The 17,368-nt window shown below is 44.7% G+C and overlaps 1 protein-coding gene across 1 annotated transcript; it reads right to left on the bottom strand.

Moving 5' to 3' along the window:
• Positions 1–509: 509 nt before the first annotated feature.
• Positions 510–11,806, bottom strand: Sftpd (surfactant protein D). Its single transcript, XM_036198638.1, has 8 exons — positions 11,735–11,806; positions 9,522–9,720; positions 6,152–6,268; positions 5,797–5,913; positions 5,353–5,469; positions 4,822–4,938; positions 2,934–3,017; positions 510–983 (listed from the first exon to the last, which is right to left on the bottom strand). Exons 2-8 carry the CDS (start codon positions 9,715–9,717, stop codon positions 607–609), a joined length of 1,125 nt encoding a protein of 374 aa, XP_036054531.1. The 5' UTR covers positions 9,718–9,720; positions 11,735–11,806; the 3' UTR covers positions 510–606.
• Positions 11,807–17,368: the final 5,562 nt, after the last annotated feature.

Here is a 17,368-nt window from a genome sequence, read left to right on the forward strand (position 1 = left end):
GTCTACCATATTTTTTTGGTGTTTTTGTTTTTTGTTTGGGGGCATCAGAAAGAAATCCTGACCAGAAATGGAATATAACACCAGGAGCCAGGGTGATCTCACCCTGGAGAGAACGAGAACCAAGAGCTAGGGCCTGTGTGTGCCCATTAGGTGGTGAAGGATAATAACAGAGATATGAGAAAAAGCCACCAGGAGCAGCTAGGACACCAGAAACCTCAGGCAAGAGTGGAGAAAGCCCAATGGAGAAAGATTAAAGAAGGTGCCACCAGCTAAGCCAAACACAGCTGAAATTTTGAAAAGCCTCAGGACCAAGAAGATGGTATTGCATTCTGTGACAGGTCATAGAGATGGACCTTTACCCCTTACAATGGGGAAAAGCGGGCCTCTCTTTCCCCTGAGAGTTTTTCAGCATAGGAAGGAAGCCGTGCAGGATACTCTTGAGAGACATGCTCTGTGGTAGCCCTGCCTTTGGCCTGCTTTTTACAGAGAACCCAAGCTAGACAGGTAGTCACCTTTTATTAGGATGTTGGCAACACACAGGTCTGAGCCGTACCACAGTGGCCAAGCTCCTGGTCAAGTATTGTCCCTTCTCCTACCCACAGTGGCTCAGAACTCACAGATGACAAGGCGCTGCTCTCCACAAACCTTGTCGTTCCATTGGCCGTTGGTGAAAATCTCCACACAGTTCTCCGCCCCACCGTTGTTGTTGGGCTCCCCTGGAGCCCAGTTTGAATACACCAGGGGCTCTCCTGTGGGGTACGTAAACTTGCCTTCTGTGTCCATGTCTGTCATGCTCAGAAAAGCAGCTTTGTTGTGGGCTGTGATCAGCTGCTGTATGGCAGCATTCTCAGCAGCAGAACGTGGGGAGGCCAGCTGCCCCCCCGCCTGCCTGCACACCTCTCGGGCATCTTCAAAAGGCTTTTCAGAGCCCCCCGTCCTGAAGATCTTGTCTCCAACACTTTGGCCATCAGGGAAGAGAGTGGCTGAAAGAGGAGGGAAGGTGGGCTGAAGTGGTGGCAACCCCTAGCTAGAGTTCTGGAGCTATGAGTAATTTGAATTGGAGCTAGAACCTCCTCCCAGTCTTCTCATGAAGGGTAAATAGGGAACCAGAGATGATGAAACAAAGACACTCTATTCCAGAGGAGTCCTAGTATCACACTGTACTCTGTGAGGGGATGCCATGTCCCCCCATTCACAAGCAAGTGCATTTGAGCTCAGAAAAATTAAATACAAGACCCCAAGTTGGTATAATGGAGGGGAATGTCACATATTCTGACACCAAAGCACCAAAGCTCAGACATAGGCTGGGAGACTCAGTGGGTAAAAACACTTGCTATTCAAGTATGAGAGGTTGAGTTTAGATCCACCGTACCTATATAAAAGCTTGACATGAGGTACAAGTCTGGAACCCCAGCACTGAGAGTGGAGACAGGTGGATCCTAGGGTGGGGTGGAGGGCCTCACTGACCAGCCAACATTACTAAGACAGTAAGCACCAGTTTTAGCGGGAGATCCTGTCTCAAAAGACAAGGTGGAGGGCTGCTAAGATGACTCAGAGGTAAAAGTGTTTGCTTCTTGCTGCACAACCTGGTGATCTGAGTTCAGTCCCTGGAACCTACATAAAGGTAGGAGAGAACTGACTTCACAAAGTTGTTCTCTGACTTCCACATGAGCACCATGGTACACTTTAAGTCATACATGTATACACACATAGTAAAATATAAAAATAAAGTGGTAAAGGACACTTAACATCAACCTTTAGCTTACACACACGAGAGGGAGGAAGGGAGGGAATGAGAGAGAGAGAGAGAGAGAGAGAGAGAGAGAGAGAGAGAGAGAGAGAGAGAGAGAGAGAAGAAGAAGAAGAAGAAGAAGAAGAAGAGGAGGAGGAGGAGGAGGAGGAGGAGGAGGAGGAGGAGGAGGAGAGGAGAGGAGAGGGAGGGAGGGAGAACAAGAGACAGAGACAGAGACAGTGAGATATTCTTGTTTGGCCTGTGCTCTGTCAGCTACTGTGTAGAACTGAACAACTTCTTCCAGGAAATTACTTTTGAGAGCAGAGAAGACAAAAGTTGTCAGCCAGGGTCTTCGCTGTGTGCTGGGGTTAGGGGACAGTCAAAAAAGGAGTGGGGCATCTGAGAGTTGGGTCCAGGCTGGCCTCAGCCTCCTAGTCCTGACAGTGCTGGAGAGAGGGTAAAGTAATCTGAGAGGTGCATGTGTTCAGGGTTAATGGTGAAACCCAAAAAGGAATGACATCAGTTATTAAGACCCTAGCGACTGTCTGAGGCAAGACAAAGTCACATCCTTTTCCTCTTCTTTGACTCTGAAGTGATGGGTTACATCTCAAGACCTCATTTGCATAGCATGTCACACCTCTTTCATTCAGTGTGCCCCCAACTCCTGTGCTTTTGGATTCATACATGGAAGTGTGCAAAGGATAACAGACTCTCAGGACTTGTATTCTGGGAAGGTCTTACACTGTGAGGCTGGTCAGAGTCCATGCTGTGCCCTGATTCACTGCCCTTCTCCTCTGAGTATCTTTAAAATGACCTTGGTGAAGATTCTCCATGGGCTCAGGATGGTACCTAGAGCAGCTCTGAACAGGTAGTGCAGGACTCATGTGCTATCACAGGGTTTATGATCCTGGATGAGCTTGCCTGTGCTACATGAACACACCCAATCATTCACCCAAAGCACATAGAAAGACCTGATATATGTCTTGATGTGTGTGCAAGTCTGTGTTTGCTTATATCATACATGCACTATGTGCGTTGATGGATGCTGAATGTGCTGCTCCAGCCTCAAGTTTAGCCCTAGACTTAGTTCCTGCTCATTCCCATCCTAGACCTAGAACAAAGCTCAGCCAAATGAGTAACCCTAGCTCACCAAGGTCCAGAACTTATCATGGACAGATTCCGTTTGGAGCCAGGAACTCACCTTTCTTATAGCGAGAGAAGGCAGCCTCTAGATGCTGGAGCTGTCCTTTCAAGGCCTCTATCTGCTGCCTGAGTGCAGCACTGTCTACAAAGGGGGAAAGAAGAGAAATGGCCATGTGAGGACTGTGCTGCAAACCTAGGAATAACTTCAGCCTGGGCCCCAGAAAAAAGGGGAAGGGTCAAAGTGGGGGGTTTGCTAACTCTCATCATCTGTAGGAACAGCTTCTCCCTGCTGTGAATGGATTTCTTTTTTCTTTTTCAAAAAAAAAAATTTCTGTGTGTGGGATGATGGTGTGTGCCTATGTGTGTGTGTGTGTGTGTGTGTGTGTGTGTGTGTGTGTGTGTGTGTGTGTGTGTTGTACATGTGATCCAATATTGATATTGAGCATCTTCCTTCATCACCTTATACACTGGGGTAGAGTCTCTTGCTTGAACTCCCTGCTTGATTATTTGACTAGTCTAGCTAGTCAGGGATCCCATCTCTGCCTTTATAGGGCTGAGATTACTGGCCCACTGCCATGTCCTTCCTCCATTTGGGGATCTGAACTCTGGAACTCATGTCTGTATGGCAAGCATTTCACCTGCTGATCCATCTCTCCAGTGTTTGGGTTTTTTGTTTGTTTGTTTGTTTGTTTGTTTGTTTGTTTTTTGTTTTCTGTTTTTTTTTTTGTTTATTTGTTTTAAAGACAAGGTTTAATGTAGTCTAGGCTGACATCCAACTCAGTGATCCTCTTGTCTCAGCCTCCTGAGTACTAGGATTACAAGTATGATCCATGACACCCAGCTTCTGTTCAGGGATTTGTTTCTATTTTATTAATTTTTTTCATTTGTTTTTACATACCAAACACAGTTTCCCCTCCCTCCACTCTTCTTGTTCCCTCTTCCCTCCCCCACATCCATTCCTCCTCAATTCAGAAAGCCTCCCATGGTAGTCAACAAAGCATGGCATATCAAATTGAGGCAGTGTCAAGCTCCTCCCTTGCATCAAGGCTGGGCAAGACATCCTAGCATGGGGAATAGGTTCCAAATAGCCAGCTCATGATCCAAGGACAGGTCCTGATTCCACTGCTAGGGGCCCCATGAACAGACCAAGCTACACGACTGTTGGCCTACCTCCAGAGGGCCTAAGTGGGTCTCATGCAGGCTCCCTGGTTGTCAGTCCAGAGTCCATGAGCTCCCACTAGCTCAGGTCAGCTGTCTTTGTGGATTCCCCTATCAAGATCTTGATCCCCCTTGCTCTTATAATCCCTTCTCTCTCTATTCAATAAACTCCTGGAGCTCAGCCCAGTGCTTGGCTGTGGATCTCTGAATCTACTTCTATCTGTTACTGGATGAAGGCTCTCTGATGACAATTAGGGCAGTCACCAACCTGATTACAGGAGGCCAGTTCAGGCACCCTCTCCACTATTGCTAAGAGTGTTATCTGAGGTCATCTTTGTAGATTCCTGGGAGTTTCCCTGGCACCAGGTTTCTCTGTTCAGGGATTTCTTATGGTCCCTAATAAGCCCCTGAACTTCAACTAAGTCTGGAGCAGATGGCAGACCAAACCAGATGGGATCCTGCCACAAGATTCAGGAAATACAATGACATCCCCATTCTTGGAGAAAGAATAGAAATACACATCCCTTATATAATTCTCACCCACTGGGTTGTTAGATGTGCAAGGCTAGCCTATAAACCATGTTGTCACCTGTCCCCCATGGTCAGATAAAGAAATTATCAAGTTACCTTTCCACATGACTTAGATAGTTAAGCCAGAGCCTAACTGGTGTTCCATCTATCTGCTGACCCCAACTTCCATTCACTACCTGTACAAATGAGGTGCTCATGCCTAGCTGAAGAATGCTACACCACAGTGAAGGTCCCATTACCCAAAGCTTCTGCCTTACCTGGAAGCCCACTTTCACCTTTGTCTCCTTTGTCTCCAGGAGTACCTCTGTCCCCCTTGAGTCCTGGAGGCCCTCTGGAGCCTGGAGCTCCCTGTGGACCCACAGCTCCTGCAGGTCCTGGAATTCAAAAAGAACTGGCTAAGCTGTGTGTCCATTTTCCAGCACTTTCACATTTTTGGACATAGTCTATCTTAATTCCAGCTCTGTGCCTTTCTCACACGCAGACTCTTCCCAGAAACCAGACACGTGCCCACTCTGTGTATGGCTGTCCTTATTGTCCAGCAATCCACTTTTGTCTGTATACAACTTCCCCGCAAAGAGACTCCCTGTGGCTTAAAACAGCCCTCTCCCTACATACAAGCAGTCCCAGAGGCCCCCACATTCACCCTCCTTGGAAGCAGTCTGCCTCCAAGCTTTGACTAGCTTTGACAGCCTAGCTTTGACTTAAGCGGAAGACGGAATATAGACCTTGGCAGCTCTCAGGATGGTGCAGTAGAACTCCATCCAGCCCTCCATAGATTCCTCACTTACCTGCTGCCCCAGCAATCCCAGCGGCTCCTCGCTCACCAGGGGCACCTCTTTCTCCCTTGGGGCCTGCAGGGCCTTTTGCTCCTGCAGATCCCTGTGTGCCCGGAGCACCCACTTCTCCTGAGAAAGGAACAAGCAGGAAGAAACGCTGCTAAGAGTGTGTTCAGGGTGCATCCTTTCCTCAGCAGTAGGCCTTTTCACAGAACTGCAGGGTTAGATAGAGAGGTGAATATATTGTTCCCTGCTGCCTGGGGCTCCTCTGTGGAGGGTAATGGAGAGATACACTGTCAGTGCAGCAAGATATGAGAGAGGCGTGCATGAAGAGGTCTTGGCAGTGTTAGTACCCTGGGTTTCTCCTGGTCACGTGACCATGCCCCAGATCACATCAAGGGCCTCCACTGTCACTCTCCCTTTTTCTCTCCCAGACTAGCCATGCCCCCGGCCTACCTTTTGGCCCAGCCTCTCCTTTAGGACCTGGTTTGCCTTGAGGTCCTGTGTTCCCCTGCTTCCCAGAAGGGCCTTCTTTCCCGGCTGGACCAGGCACACCTGGAAGTCCTGGAGGTCCTGTCAGAAAAGGATCAGCCCGGTCAGTGAAACAAATCTCCTTTGGCAGTGGGAGTGGGTAAGGTGAGTGTCAGAGCAGAGGGTGAAGAGACAATAGTCCATCCTGAAACAACCAGTGTCTCCTTCAGAGCATCCTTCTTCCCTCTTCCTGGACAAGTTCTGTGCCTGCTACTTGCAAATCCTCATGATAGAAGCAGCAGCTGGAGGCACCAGCTGAATCCCATGACCCATTGCTCACCACATGGTCCAGAGTCTCCCTTTGGTCCAGGTTCTCCAGCAGAGCCATTGTCCCCTTTGGCCCCAACTGGACCTACAGGGCCAGGCATTCCTGAAAGTCCCACAGGTCCTGGCAAACCTACAGAAACAAAAGAAATGGATACAAAGTTAGTTCTAGGCTCAGAAGGGACCAATATTTACAGGATGAAGTCTCCAGAATTTCTTCAGGGTTCTGCAGAACATGGACTGCCTACAGTCACATACCCTGGTCCTGTGGTGACCCATAAAATGAAAACCAGTGTCCCCACTTAGAGGAAATAAATGTCAGTGGGTTGGAGATGAATTCAAGCCAAGAGCTTCCTTTCATGCAGTGCTCTCTCCCCTGCCCCAAGGCCACTATGTCATCAGGAGGTTATCTCTCAGCATTCATTGATCAATGTCCACAGGACAAGTAGCTAGATGTATAAGTCCATGTATATAACTGCATGTGCACATGAGGGTGAGTGTTCTGGGAGTGTGTATCAGGAGAGCCAACTATTTTTTCAATCAGAAATTGCATCAGATGGATACTAACTTGTTTATTGTTATTTATCTACTTGATCACTGTTTATTTGTGAAGAGCCCCAAACAAGGAACAAAAACTTAAAATAAGATTGTAGCATACTAAAGAGCCTATGTGCAACAAAGGAAATCCTCAACAGAGTGAAGAGACAGCCTACTGAGTGGGAGAAGACACTTGTCAAACATTCAAAAGCTTTAATATTCAGAGTATCTAAGGAATTAAAAAATCAACAGTAAAAAGCAAATGATCTAATTTAAAAATGAGTAGATTATCTGAATGGACTACTCAGGAGAAGAAATAAAAAGTCAGAAAGTAATTGAAATGTCAATTTCAGTAGCCATCAAGGAAAGGCAAATACAAACTACAACGAGATTGCATTTAGCACCAGTTAGTATGGCTATTACAAAAACAAACCAGCCATGTGTTGTGGCACATACCTTTTATCCCAGAACTCAAGATGAAGATCTTTGAGGCCAGTGTAGTCTCCATAGTGAGGTCTCTCATCTATCTCTGTGTGTGTGTTACACACAGAAATAACAAATAGTAGTGATGATGTGGAGAAAAGGGAAGTTTTATATAGGGAAATGAATTAGTAATGCTTTATATAGGGAAATGAATAGCTTCTGTGGAAAGTAGTGTAGTGTATTTTTTTTTAATTTAGAGCTACAATTACCATTCTACTATGCCTGGGAATATATCCAATTGAAATGCAATCAACAAACCAAAGAAATACCTGCACACCCATATTTATTGAAGCATCATTCACCATAGCTAAGATATACCAATGGCCTAGGTGTCTACTAATGGATGAATGGGTAATGTGGTATATATCCACAGTGGGATATTAACCAGGCATAAAGAAGAATAAAATCCTATCATTTTAGAAAAATAGGTAGGTATGAAGATCATCATATTAAGTGAAAGCCAGACACAGAAAGATAGATGCCCCATGTTCTGTTGTATGTGGATCATAAAACATACACCAACTTGAATGTAAAATAGTGATTAGTCAGAACAGTTGGGAAGGGGCGGGCATGATAAAAGGAGACAGTTTGGACTACTTTACCCTATTACATGTGTGGTCTTCAAGAGACTCATAACAAACCATGGGACAAGGGTAACTGTTGAAGAAGAGGAAGTGGGAAGTTTCCCTCCCCACAGCAGTGCCCAGCACACCATGTCCTCGGAAGAAGCAGTACTAGAAGGGGTTTAGAGACTAAATCCTATGTAGATTATGTTAGAGAGAAAAGAGATGAAATCTCAGGTTTGAAAACTGTTCTATGACAAGAGAGGCCTTCCCAGGACAAGGACTGCGGTTGGGATGGGGTGTCTGAATTTTCTGGAAGATTCTGCCCTTCCTATTTCTTCCCGTGGCTGAAGCATAGAGAGTTACATGGCTGAGCTGTATCACATATCTACCTAGCTGAGGTACACATACCTTGACTCAGGTCCAGCATCTCCAAGACTGAGGTCTCACTACAGCGACCCCAGATCTAATCTGCTCAAGAGTGTCTCTTCTTAAGCCTCAACTGACCTTTTCAACAAATCCCGGGGACCAAGAGGTTTCAAAATATGCCAAATATATTCATCATCAAAAGTGTCTGGAATGGAGGGTCCAGGGAAAAAAGCCATTCCCTGCCTCAAGCCCTTCCTCTGTCCAAGGCTCAACCAAAGACCATGAAAAATACAGGGAGGAGGCCAGTTTTATGGCCACTGTGGGAAAAGACCACCCATTCATATAAAGAGCCACTCTGTATCTTACCTGAAACATCTCTTGCCCTTTATCCCATTTAGCCTAGAGACAGACAGTATTTATCCCAAGTGTCACTGCTTCCTTCCAATCAAAATGCAAACTGGGGCAAAAACCACAGCATTTGAATCCACCAAGGCTCAGGGCAGTGTGTCCCTCTACCCGTGTTGCCAGTTTATTGAGTTTCTCATCTTGCCAATGAGACTCTACAGGGTCAGTATTTTCATGATCACCTCCTTTGCTTATTAATATGTCTGGTAAACCAGGAGACTACACCAACTCAGTCAGCAGGGACGTTGAACTTTATCCAGAAGATTCATTATAAATTAAAATTTTTGATTCCATCATTTGTCAAAGATTATTTGGAAAATACTATTCTCACTGGGAGATAGGCAAGCTGAGACTTGATGACAATGAGTAGGTGTCTCTGAGGATCACACTCACTCAGAAGCAGCTAATAGTCAAGATTTGTTTAATGCAGAAGCCTGTGTTCTTCAGCTTTATCATCCCTAACTTTACCTGTTAAAGAAGTTTGGTATGTTCCCTATGGCTTTTGAAAGAATTAAATGGATTTGCAAGTGAATACCCACCCAAACACAGATCTGAATATAGAAACATGAATCCCAGTCTTCCTTTGTAATGTCCTAGCCAGGTCCTGCCAATAAGATCTGTTTATAGGACTGTGGAGCCTCATCTTTCCCACCATGTATAGAGTGGAGTTTAAGTATTAACACTAGCTGTCCACATAGGCATTATTTAATCAAAATGAACAATTGCTAACTGCTTGAACAAGGCGCCATAGATTAACCCCCAATATCAATAGTTTACCCATTCTTGGGACAAGAAGAATCCAGAGATCCCAAGGGAGGAATCAAGCCAGCTGGGTGATGGGAAGAAACACATGGTACATCAAAAAAAGACATGTGTTTGGCAGGTAGGATGGACACCAAGGGGATACTCATTCCTTGGGAGGATGAAGCCCACATCCAAGTTTATCACAGAGCATCTGGGGGTTCAGGTTGGTTCACATTCTGATCCTCCCCTCACCCCACCAGAGTGAGCCCCTGATCCCAGCTCTACCTGGATCACCCTTCTCGCCCCGTGGACCCTCTCTCCCATCCCGTCCATCACGACCAGGCAGGCCATTCTCTGTGGGGCTACACATGACTAGGGTGCAGGTGTTAGCTACTGATCTCTGCGAGAGGGTCTTCATTTCTGCTCCCTGGTTCCCCAGGGGCTGCACAAGCAGGACAAGCACGGACAGAAGGCGCAGCATGGCCTGCAGGGATGAGAAAGGGAAGAGAGGTGATGGAGGTTCTAGGGTGTGGATTAGGTGGTGACTGCTGAGTCTGGAGATGAGAAATCTCTATCCCCACATCTTCCTCCATGATGTGGGTCCAGGGCAGTGAGACAGTAAGACTCCAAAGGCAGTTTATGGAGATGGGTAGACATTCTGGCCTTTGAGGAAGTGAGTTACCTGACTAGCACTCTGATAGTGGTTGACAGTACTGTCCATCTCTTCTCTGGTGGCCCCATGAGGGCAATGGCTGGGTCTAATGTTCCTCACCGAGACTATCCTCATCCATGATCCTCTTTCTCTCTGTCTATAAACTAGGACAACTGGCTCATCTGAGTTGAAGTCAAATCTGCATCATCACCCTTGCAACCTGGATCAGCACCAACAGCTCACAGCACTGGTCCATAATACACTTGGGTCTGAGTGCTTCTGGATGCTTGCACTGAGCTCAGGCTGGAGTGTGGCTGAATGATTGCCAGGCAATTTAGCATTCCTGGACGAGGCATCCAGTCCATAAGAAAGGTCTCAGAGGGAACATAGCTAGAGTTTCATAGATATTAAGTTAACAGCTGGAGAGACCCAGGGACACCCAGAAGTCTACTGGACTATCTGAGAGGGCTTCAGGGAGAGCCTTTGTTGGGGGAGGGGACATTCCAGGTGGGCTATTCAGTTCGGAGGCTGGTTTGAGGAGGAACTGAGAGAAGATATTTAGCAGAGCATCCAGTCACTGTCTGAGAGGTTCATATTTTGGCTAAGACCTGATGACAGGGTGCAAGACTTTGGTCATTCCCTAAAAAGAGTGCCTGTGTCACTTTTCTCAAGGTTTTAACTTCCCAACACTACCAGCACTTACCAGCATGTCACAAGGCTGGCAACCATACATGCCTTCAACATGGAGGACAGTTAGGATCTGAACTATAATAACATCTTTCATTTCAAAGAGGAGCCAGTGGGCAGCACAGTGTCTGGGAACAAGGACAAAGGGGCCTGTACAATGAAGGGGTTCACTGTAACTAGGGGTGAGGTACATGATTGCCAGAGCTTCCTGACCAGAGATGTACTTCTCCACCTGCTGGTGGTTATGGGCTAAGTCTCCTTTCCATTTCTTCTTCACAATTTTCTTAGGCCTCTATGGACTCCCCAGAAATGCCCTAATGAACTCATGGGCCCCTTTACCCTTGTTTTAGCAGAGGCTTCGTCATTAGTACTGAAAAAAAGGTCCAAGTCAGATCAAGGTCACTGTTCCTTGGCCTATAGCCACCTTAACTTTAGGACCCCGCAGCTCATTCTGGGGAAGAGTCAAGACAAAAGGTCTTCTGCTCTACTGTCTGTTTGCCTGAGCATGAAGGAAGTCTGCAGAGAGCAGATCAGCAGGCTTTCAGATCTGAGACAGGCAAGTTAGCTGGGTGGTGAACAGAGTGTGTAGAACCACAGCCCAGAGCACTCAGTTTATGCTGTGTTTTCAGAGTAAAAGTTCCTTGAGAACAGTGGTTTTTCCTACTATTGGCTGGTCATTTAGAGATCTTGTGTAGTTAAGCATATTTATATGTTTAATATGAGTTGAGGATAAGAAAGAACTCAGGTTATCCTTATTTCTATGCTATTGGTACCAGCCTGAGTTTAAAATTCCAGCCCAAGAAAATCTGGGCAGTTCTTCATCCACTATCTTTCTTAAAAATTGGGAACCAAGACAAAATTCCACATGAATTCTCCATACCATCTGGAGAATTGGTGGTCTGGGGAAACATTATATAGCACTAATCCACACTACCCTAACTCAGAAAGCAAATCTTCCACTGAGCCAAAGAAGGTGACCTAGGTACAGAGGATATTTTCCTCTCATTATGTCTTCCACCTCCACCCCTCACAGCTCCTTATCCCAAACCTAGAACCAGAACCAGGACTCCTCCTTCCTCAAAATCAGTGTGATAAACATACCAGATGGACAAATATCCACAAGAGATAGGGAAACGAAATGAGAGGCAGAGACACTCACAGATTGCTTCCTCTAGGCACCGGGAGCTCCAGGTAAATGAACCTCTGTTTGTCAGTCACCCACTATTTATGCATGCCTGCCCTGTAAGTAGAGCTTCCCAGTATTGGTCTTCTGAGAAAAGACACACACACACACACACACACACACACACACACACACACACACACAATTTTCTTCCTGTTGACTCACTCACTCTTACTCCACCTACACTCTGGAAACCTGCCCTCAATATACCTAACACTATGCATACCTGGCACCTCAGCAATGAACTGTTGGCCAGTGACCTCTCTACCCCTGAGAGTAAGGAGGCATTCCCAGATTCCCAGTATCTGGTGTTGGAGATGTCCAGAGATCTGAGACCCAGAGCCCATCATGTTGCACAATGGCCTTCAATGATTTCAGAAAAAGGAAACCTTCACATCTACATATCTCCAAAGTTAGGATCCACTGCTGCGTCTACTTCCTTTTTCTTCTCAGAAGCATTGCCCAGATATTGAGAAAGTGCTGGGAGCTGCTTGGCATAGCCAGGAAGGGTGGGGCAGATAAGGAGACTGCAAAAGCAGCAACCCTTGAGGACTATAGTTCAGGCAGCTGCATCTTGGAAGCAGATACTGTTTTATACACTGCACTAAAATACAAAGAGCTCATCACTTATCCTCCATTGTATGAACTTCCCTTAGCATGTGGGCATCTTGGCCCTTGTGCTTCTATCTTCCTAGCATGTATTTGACTTGTGTGTTGCCCTGGTCATTAAATGAAATTCTAGAACTCTTGTTACTCAGTGGCAACCACCCTTTAGGCATCTCTTAACTTCCAGCGTCTATTGGGAAGTTGTCAGTTGTACTGCCCTTGCTATAATCTTTGTTTCCAGATTCCAATCACTTGAAATTTTTTCAAATCTGTCTCTGTGTCTCTCTCCCGTGTGTGTGTGTGTGTGTGTGTGTGTGTGTGTGTGTGTGTGTGTGTGTATGTATGTGTGTGCCTGTTCAAGCTCTACATATCTCAAGGCCAAGGTGGCTTTATCTCCTGATCCTAGAGTTAAGGTAATATATTTTTTGAAGCAAAACTCCATTTTGATGAAAGACAATTTGGATATCTTTTTTTAGGAGGAAACAAAAGACTGCAGCATACACAGCTGAAGGAGACCCAGCACACGTACTACAGCCTCTCTGGAAGGGAAAGGGAGACAGTACAGATGACAGTGAAGACAAAGATGACAATATCCAAAGTACTAAGATTGTCATTAGCAATTCCCTGAAGTGCCTGATTGTAGAAATTGGCTGGTGATGGGAACCAACTAACCCAATCCCTCCTATAATCATTCCGAGCAAATTGACCAGTGGCCCTACACTACATATTGGCCAGGAAGACCTTTATGCAGAGCAGTCACACTGCAAAAACCAATGTGCCCTTCCCTCCAAATTGAAGTGCAGGTATGTAGACCCAGAAAGCTATAGAAAATTCTCACAGAATGGTATTGGCTCCCTCTTGATCTGGAATTTTATTATCTCTAAGAACCTGGTCAGAGGCATCATTTTTCACTTCTTACCTAATTTGTTTCCTCTTATGATTCGTTGGTGTGTGTTGTATAGTGCATACACTTCACTTATTTATTTCATCAATAAATGCAGTTTGTAGGAGGCACAATATTTCCATGTCAGAAAATCAAAATTTAAGCCATGAAAAAATGGAAGTTGACACTACAGTGTTGACTTATTAATGTCTATACCCTTGACAGGATGCACTAAGAGGGGGCCCAGAGTTATATTTTTTGTGTGGTACTTTTGCTAGAATTGTATAACCTCAGTCTAATCATGACAAAATTCCAGATAAGCTCATGTTGAGGAACAATGCAAAATAATGCATTACCTGGGTCAAAGTCATGAGCTGTGCCAAATGAAAGTATGCTAAGGAAACATAATGACTAAATAGGATGTGGGATTACAGACAGGACCCTAGACCAGAAAAATAACATTAGAGGGGAAATTCTGTAAGTTTAATTCAAGGGCCTTGGATTCCTGAACACTGGACCCATGTTTATTTCCTGAATTAGGCCATTGTACTCTAGTTGTGAGACATTATGGAAACATATAGAGTCAACATCACATATTGAAGAAAAAAATGCTTCCTTCCCTTGGATTGGTTCATCACCTCCACTCACCAGTCTACCAAAGGTCCTGGAAACTATAATAAGACATGCAAATAGAAAAACGCATCAAATTAGAAAGAGATGAAACTGTCTTTACTTGTCATTTGGTGTGTGAGTATAGGAACTCCTGAAGGACACGCACAGGGCAGCTTCAGCTAAGAGTTTCCCAAGGTTACAGAATGCAAGGTCAACATACAAAAAGCAATTACATTTCTAAGTTACACATATTTAAAAACAAGCATTTGGTTCAATGGCACAACAGGAGCCAAATGGGTACTATTCCTAAATAATTTATGATGTATTCAAGATCTGCACACTGGAATCCTACAAAACCTCATGCAAATTTTAAATGTTAAATAGGTTTATTTATGGACTAAAGGACTTGATACTGCTAAGTCAGTTTTCCCTGAATTGATCTACAGATTCAATGCAATAGCTATGAGTACCATAACAGACTTTATGTAGAAACTAACTTGATATTACAATTCATATTAAAGTATAGACAATCTAGAACATACTCTAGAAGATATATTTGTTTGTATATGTGTGTGTTGGTTTGTCTTTTCTTTCCCTTCTCTTCCTTCCTCCCTTCCTTCCTTTCTGCCTGCCTTCCTCTCTTTCTTTCTTTCTTTTTTTGAAACAAGTTCTTGCTGCATAGTTGAGGCTATCCTGGAATTCGTTGTGTAGCCAAAACTGGTTTCAAACTTGCAAACCTCTTGTCCCAGCCTTCCACATCAGCCTGAGCTCCCATGCTCTGCTTTGCATAACCTAATCCTGAGATTTGCTATAAAGCTAGAGTAATTAGAGTGGAGAGTTTGCCAGGGATAGTCATGTAGTTGGTGGACTACACAGTCCCCAAACAGACCCCAAATATGTATCATTCACTTGTTTTCATTCAAAGGTGGCAAGATACTTCTGTGATTGATATTAGAACACCATATAGGAGATGGCTGCAATAAAAAATTATCTCAATCTTTACTTACTCTGCATGAGCATTAGCTTGAGATGGATTATACAATTTTTTAGCTGTATTAATTGCCCATTCTGGAAACAACTCAAGCCAAAATGCACAATGGATAAATTGTTATATATAGACCCAATGGAATGTCACTCGACAATGGCAGAGGGTAAACTACGGAGAGGTGTGCCATGAATAGTCTCAGAGACAGGGTGAGTAAAAGGCACAAAGCAATGAATCCCATTATTTTGTAATTTACTAAAGATAATAAAAAGCAAGAGGATATTCTGCATAATGATGTTGAACTCTGAAAATAGAGAAGCCTTCTGTACTAACAGAACAGAGCAGTGGGTCTGGACCTTGGTGCTGGAGGACATTATTGTAATCTAGATGGATGTGGTGATGATTACAGAATCTTCTTCAGGTCTCATATATAGATGGTTTCATATTGATCAATTCTCTGCAAACAATACATTTCTTATGGTCAAATTTTTGGCATGTGAGTTATGCCCAATAGCATTAATGCTTAAAACTTAACCATAGGTCAGGCACAGTGGCACATGCCTATGGTGCCAGCATTCAGAAGGCTTAGTCAGGAAGATCATAAGGTGGAGGTCAGCCTGGGCTACATAGCAAGACTCTGTCTCAAAACAGTAAGGGCTGAGGATATACTCAGTGGTAGAGTGCTTGCCTAGCATCACAGGGTTTGGGGTTTGGTTCTTAACATTACAAAAATGAATAAAAAGTAACTATAGAAATGACTTTTTATGTCTTCATTTCATAATAATCATGGTATCATCTGGGAGATCTGTTTCAAAGCTCATCTTCCAAGCTCAGCACCCTACATCCTTTGTCTAAAAGTCACAGTTAGGGGCCAGAGAGACCGCTTAGCAGCTAAGAATTCTTGTTGACCTTCAGAGATCCTGAGTTGGCTTCTAAGCACCCAAGTCAGATGGCTCATAATCCCCTGTAACTCCAGCTCCTAGGGGCACACACACACACACACACACACACACACACACACATTTTTTAAGGAGGCAGTTGATAGCAAAATTCTTGTAGTAGGTTCATCTACTGTGCTTATGCTATGAGTATCCCAGCCACAGGCTCTTGGCCGAATTTATAGTATCAGGCATGAATTTCCTCTGGTGGAACAGGCTGTATGTTGTGGTTAGCCTCATAACATTCATGCCACTTTGGCACCCTTGGATGTATCTTGCCAGGCTGGTTGTTACTACAACTCCAAGGGTTCACAACTGGCTAAGAAAGCTGATTACTGTCCCAAGCAGCCTGCACAGCACCTTCTAGTGCTATGTAATCTAGCCAGCAGGGAGCTTCCAAATTAATACTATGACCTGTTTCTGAGGATTCCACTACCAGATGCCTCTACTAAAACTAAACCAAGAGACAGAGGTTGGTGGAAGAGACATTTCAATTCATGTTTGGCTTGGGAACAAATTATGCCTCATAGAAAAGTATTCTCCATATTTGAAGGAGAAGGTGGATTCAGGAGTTTTGTGGGTCAAAGTATTAAGAAAGCAGTTCTCTTATGCTCTGATTTTTCTCTTCTCAGGAATTCTTCAGGTCTCATAACATCTCATGTTTCTATTAACACACTAGTAGGTAAAGGGAAGATTTCTCCTGGGTGTTGGAAGAGCAGGTAAATGTTAGTTTCCCAAGTGAATAATAACAGACAAGAAGGAAGGGCTGCCAGGGTTGTGTTTACTATGCCAGTCAGTGGTCAGCTGAAGGAGGCTATTGTTTCTGATGAGGCATGTCCCTTTCTCTACAATTTTTAGTCAGCTCTGTTACACTGCCAGCTTCATTACTTCAAAATCTGTCAGCAAAATATATTGTCCTTGGCCGTAGGTTCTTACCAAACATTGCTGGTGGGTAATCAACAATGGCAATAATCTGTGTTGTTTTGAGAGGTCTCTCGGATAGTCTGGACCAACAGCTTGAGGGAAGAATCCCACACCTACTGCTGGGCTTTTTATTTGGTAACCCATGGCTTCTGGAGAGAAACATTATCTCCATGTTGGTAAGTCCATTTAACATATTTTATAGGAGTGTGTATGTGTTTAAGAAGTTTATAAGCTACTTGGTTTGTATATGGCTTTGTAGAGCCTTCCCTTCCCACCACCTTCCCCTGTTAAACCTCTTCCCCCATTATCCCTTTTCATCCCACATAATCACCTAGTTCTCTGATTCCCTCCTCAAGATCTCCCCAGGACCACTGCTTCTTAGAGTCCTTCTGCTGCATTAGAGCATTAGAGCATTAGAGAGCTGCTTACCACCCACATCTCCTACTCAAAAGCCTCAAGGGACACTGCAAAGAAGTGGCACTTCGGTCTCTCCAGACTTCCTACTGCTCCTGTGATAAAGTCTGACAAGCTTGGGCCTTGAACACTGGGGCTTTTCTCTCCCTGTTATGTCAGACAGCCATGGTACTCAAGGGCATCCATGGGGAGAGCAGTGCAGAGATGCCCTTAGATTACACATCCTTCATCCCTGCCTGACTCCTATT

Source organism: Onychomys torridus, chromosome 9, assembly GCF_903995425.1.
Source record: "Onychomys torridus chromosome 9, mOncTor1.1, whole genome shotgun sequence".
NCBI classification, from domain to species: Eukaryota; Metazoa; Chordata; class Mammalia; order Rodentia; family Cricetidae; genus Onychomys; species Onychomys torridus.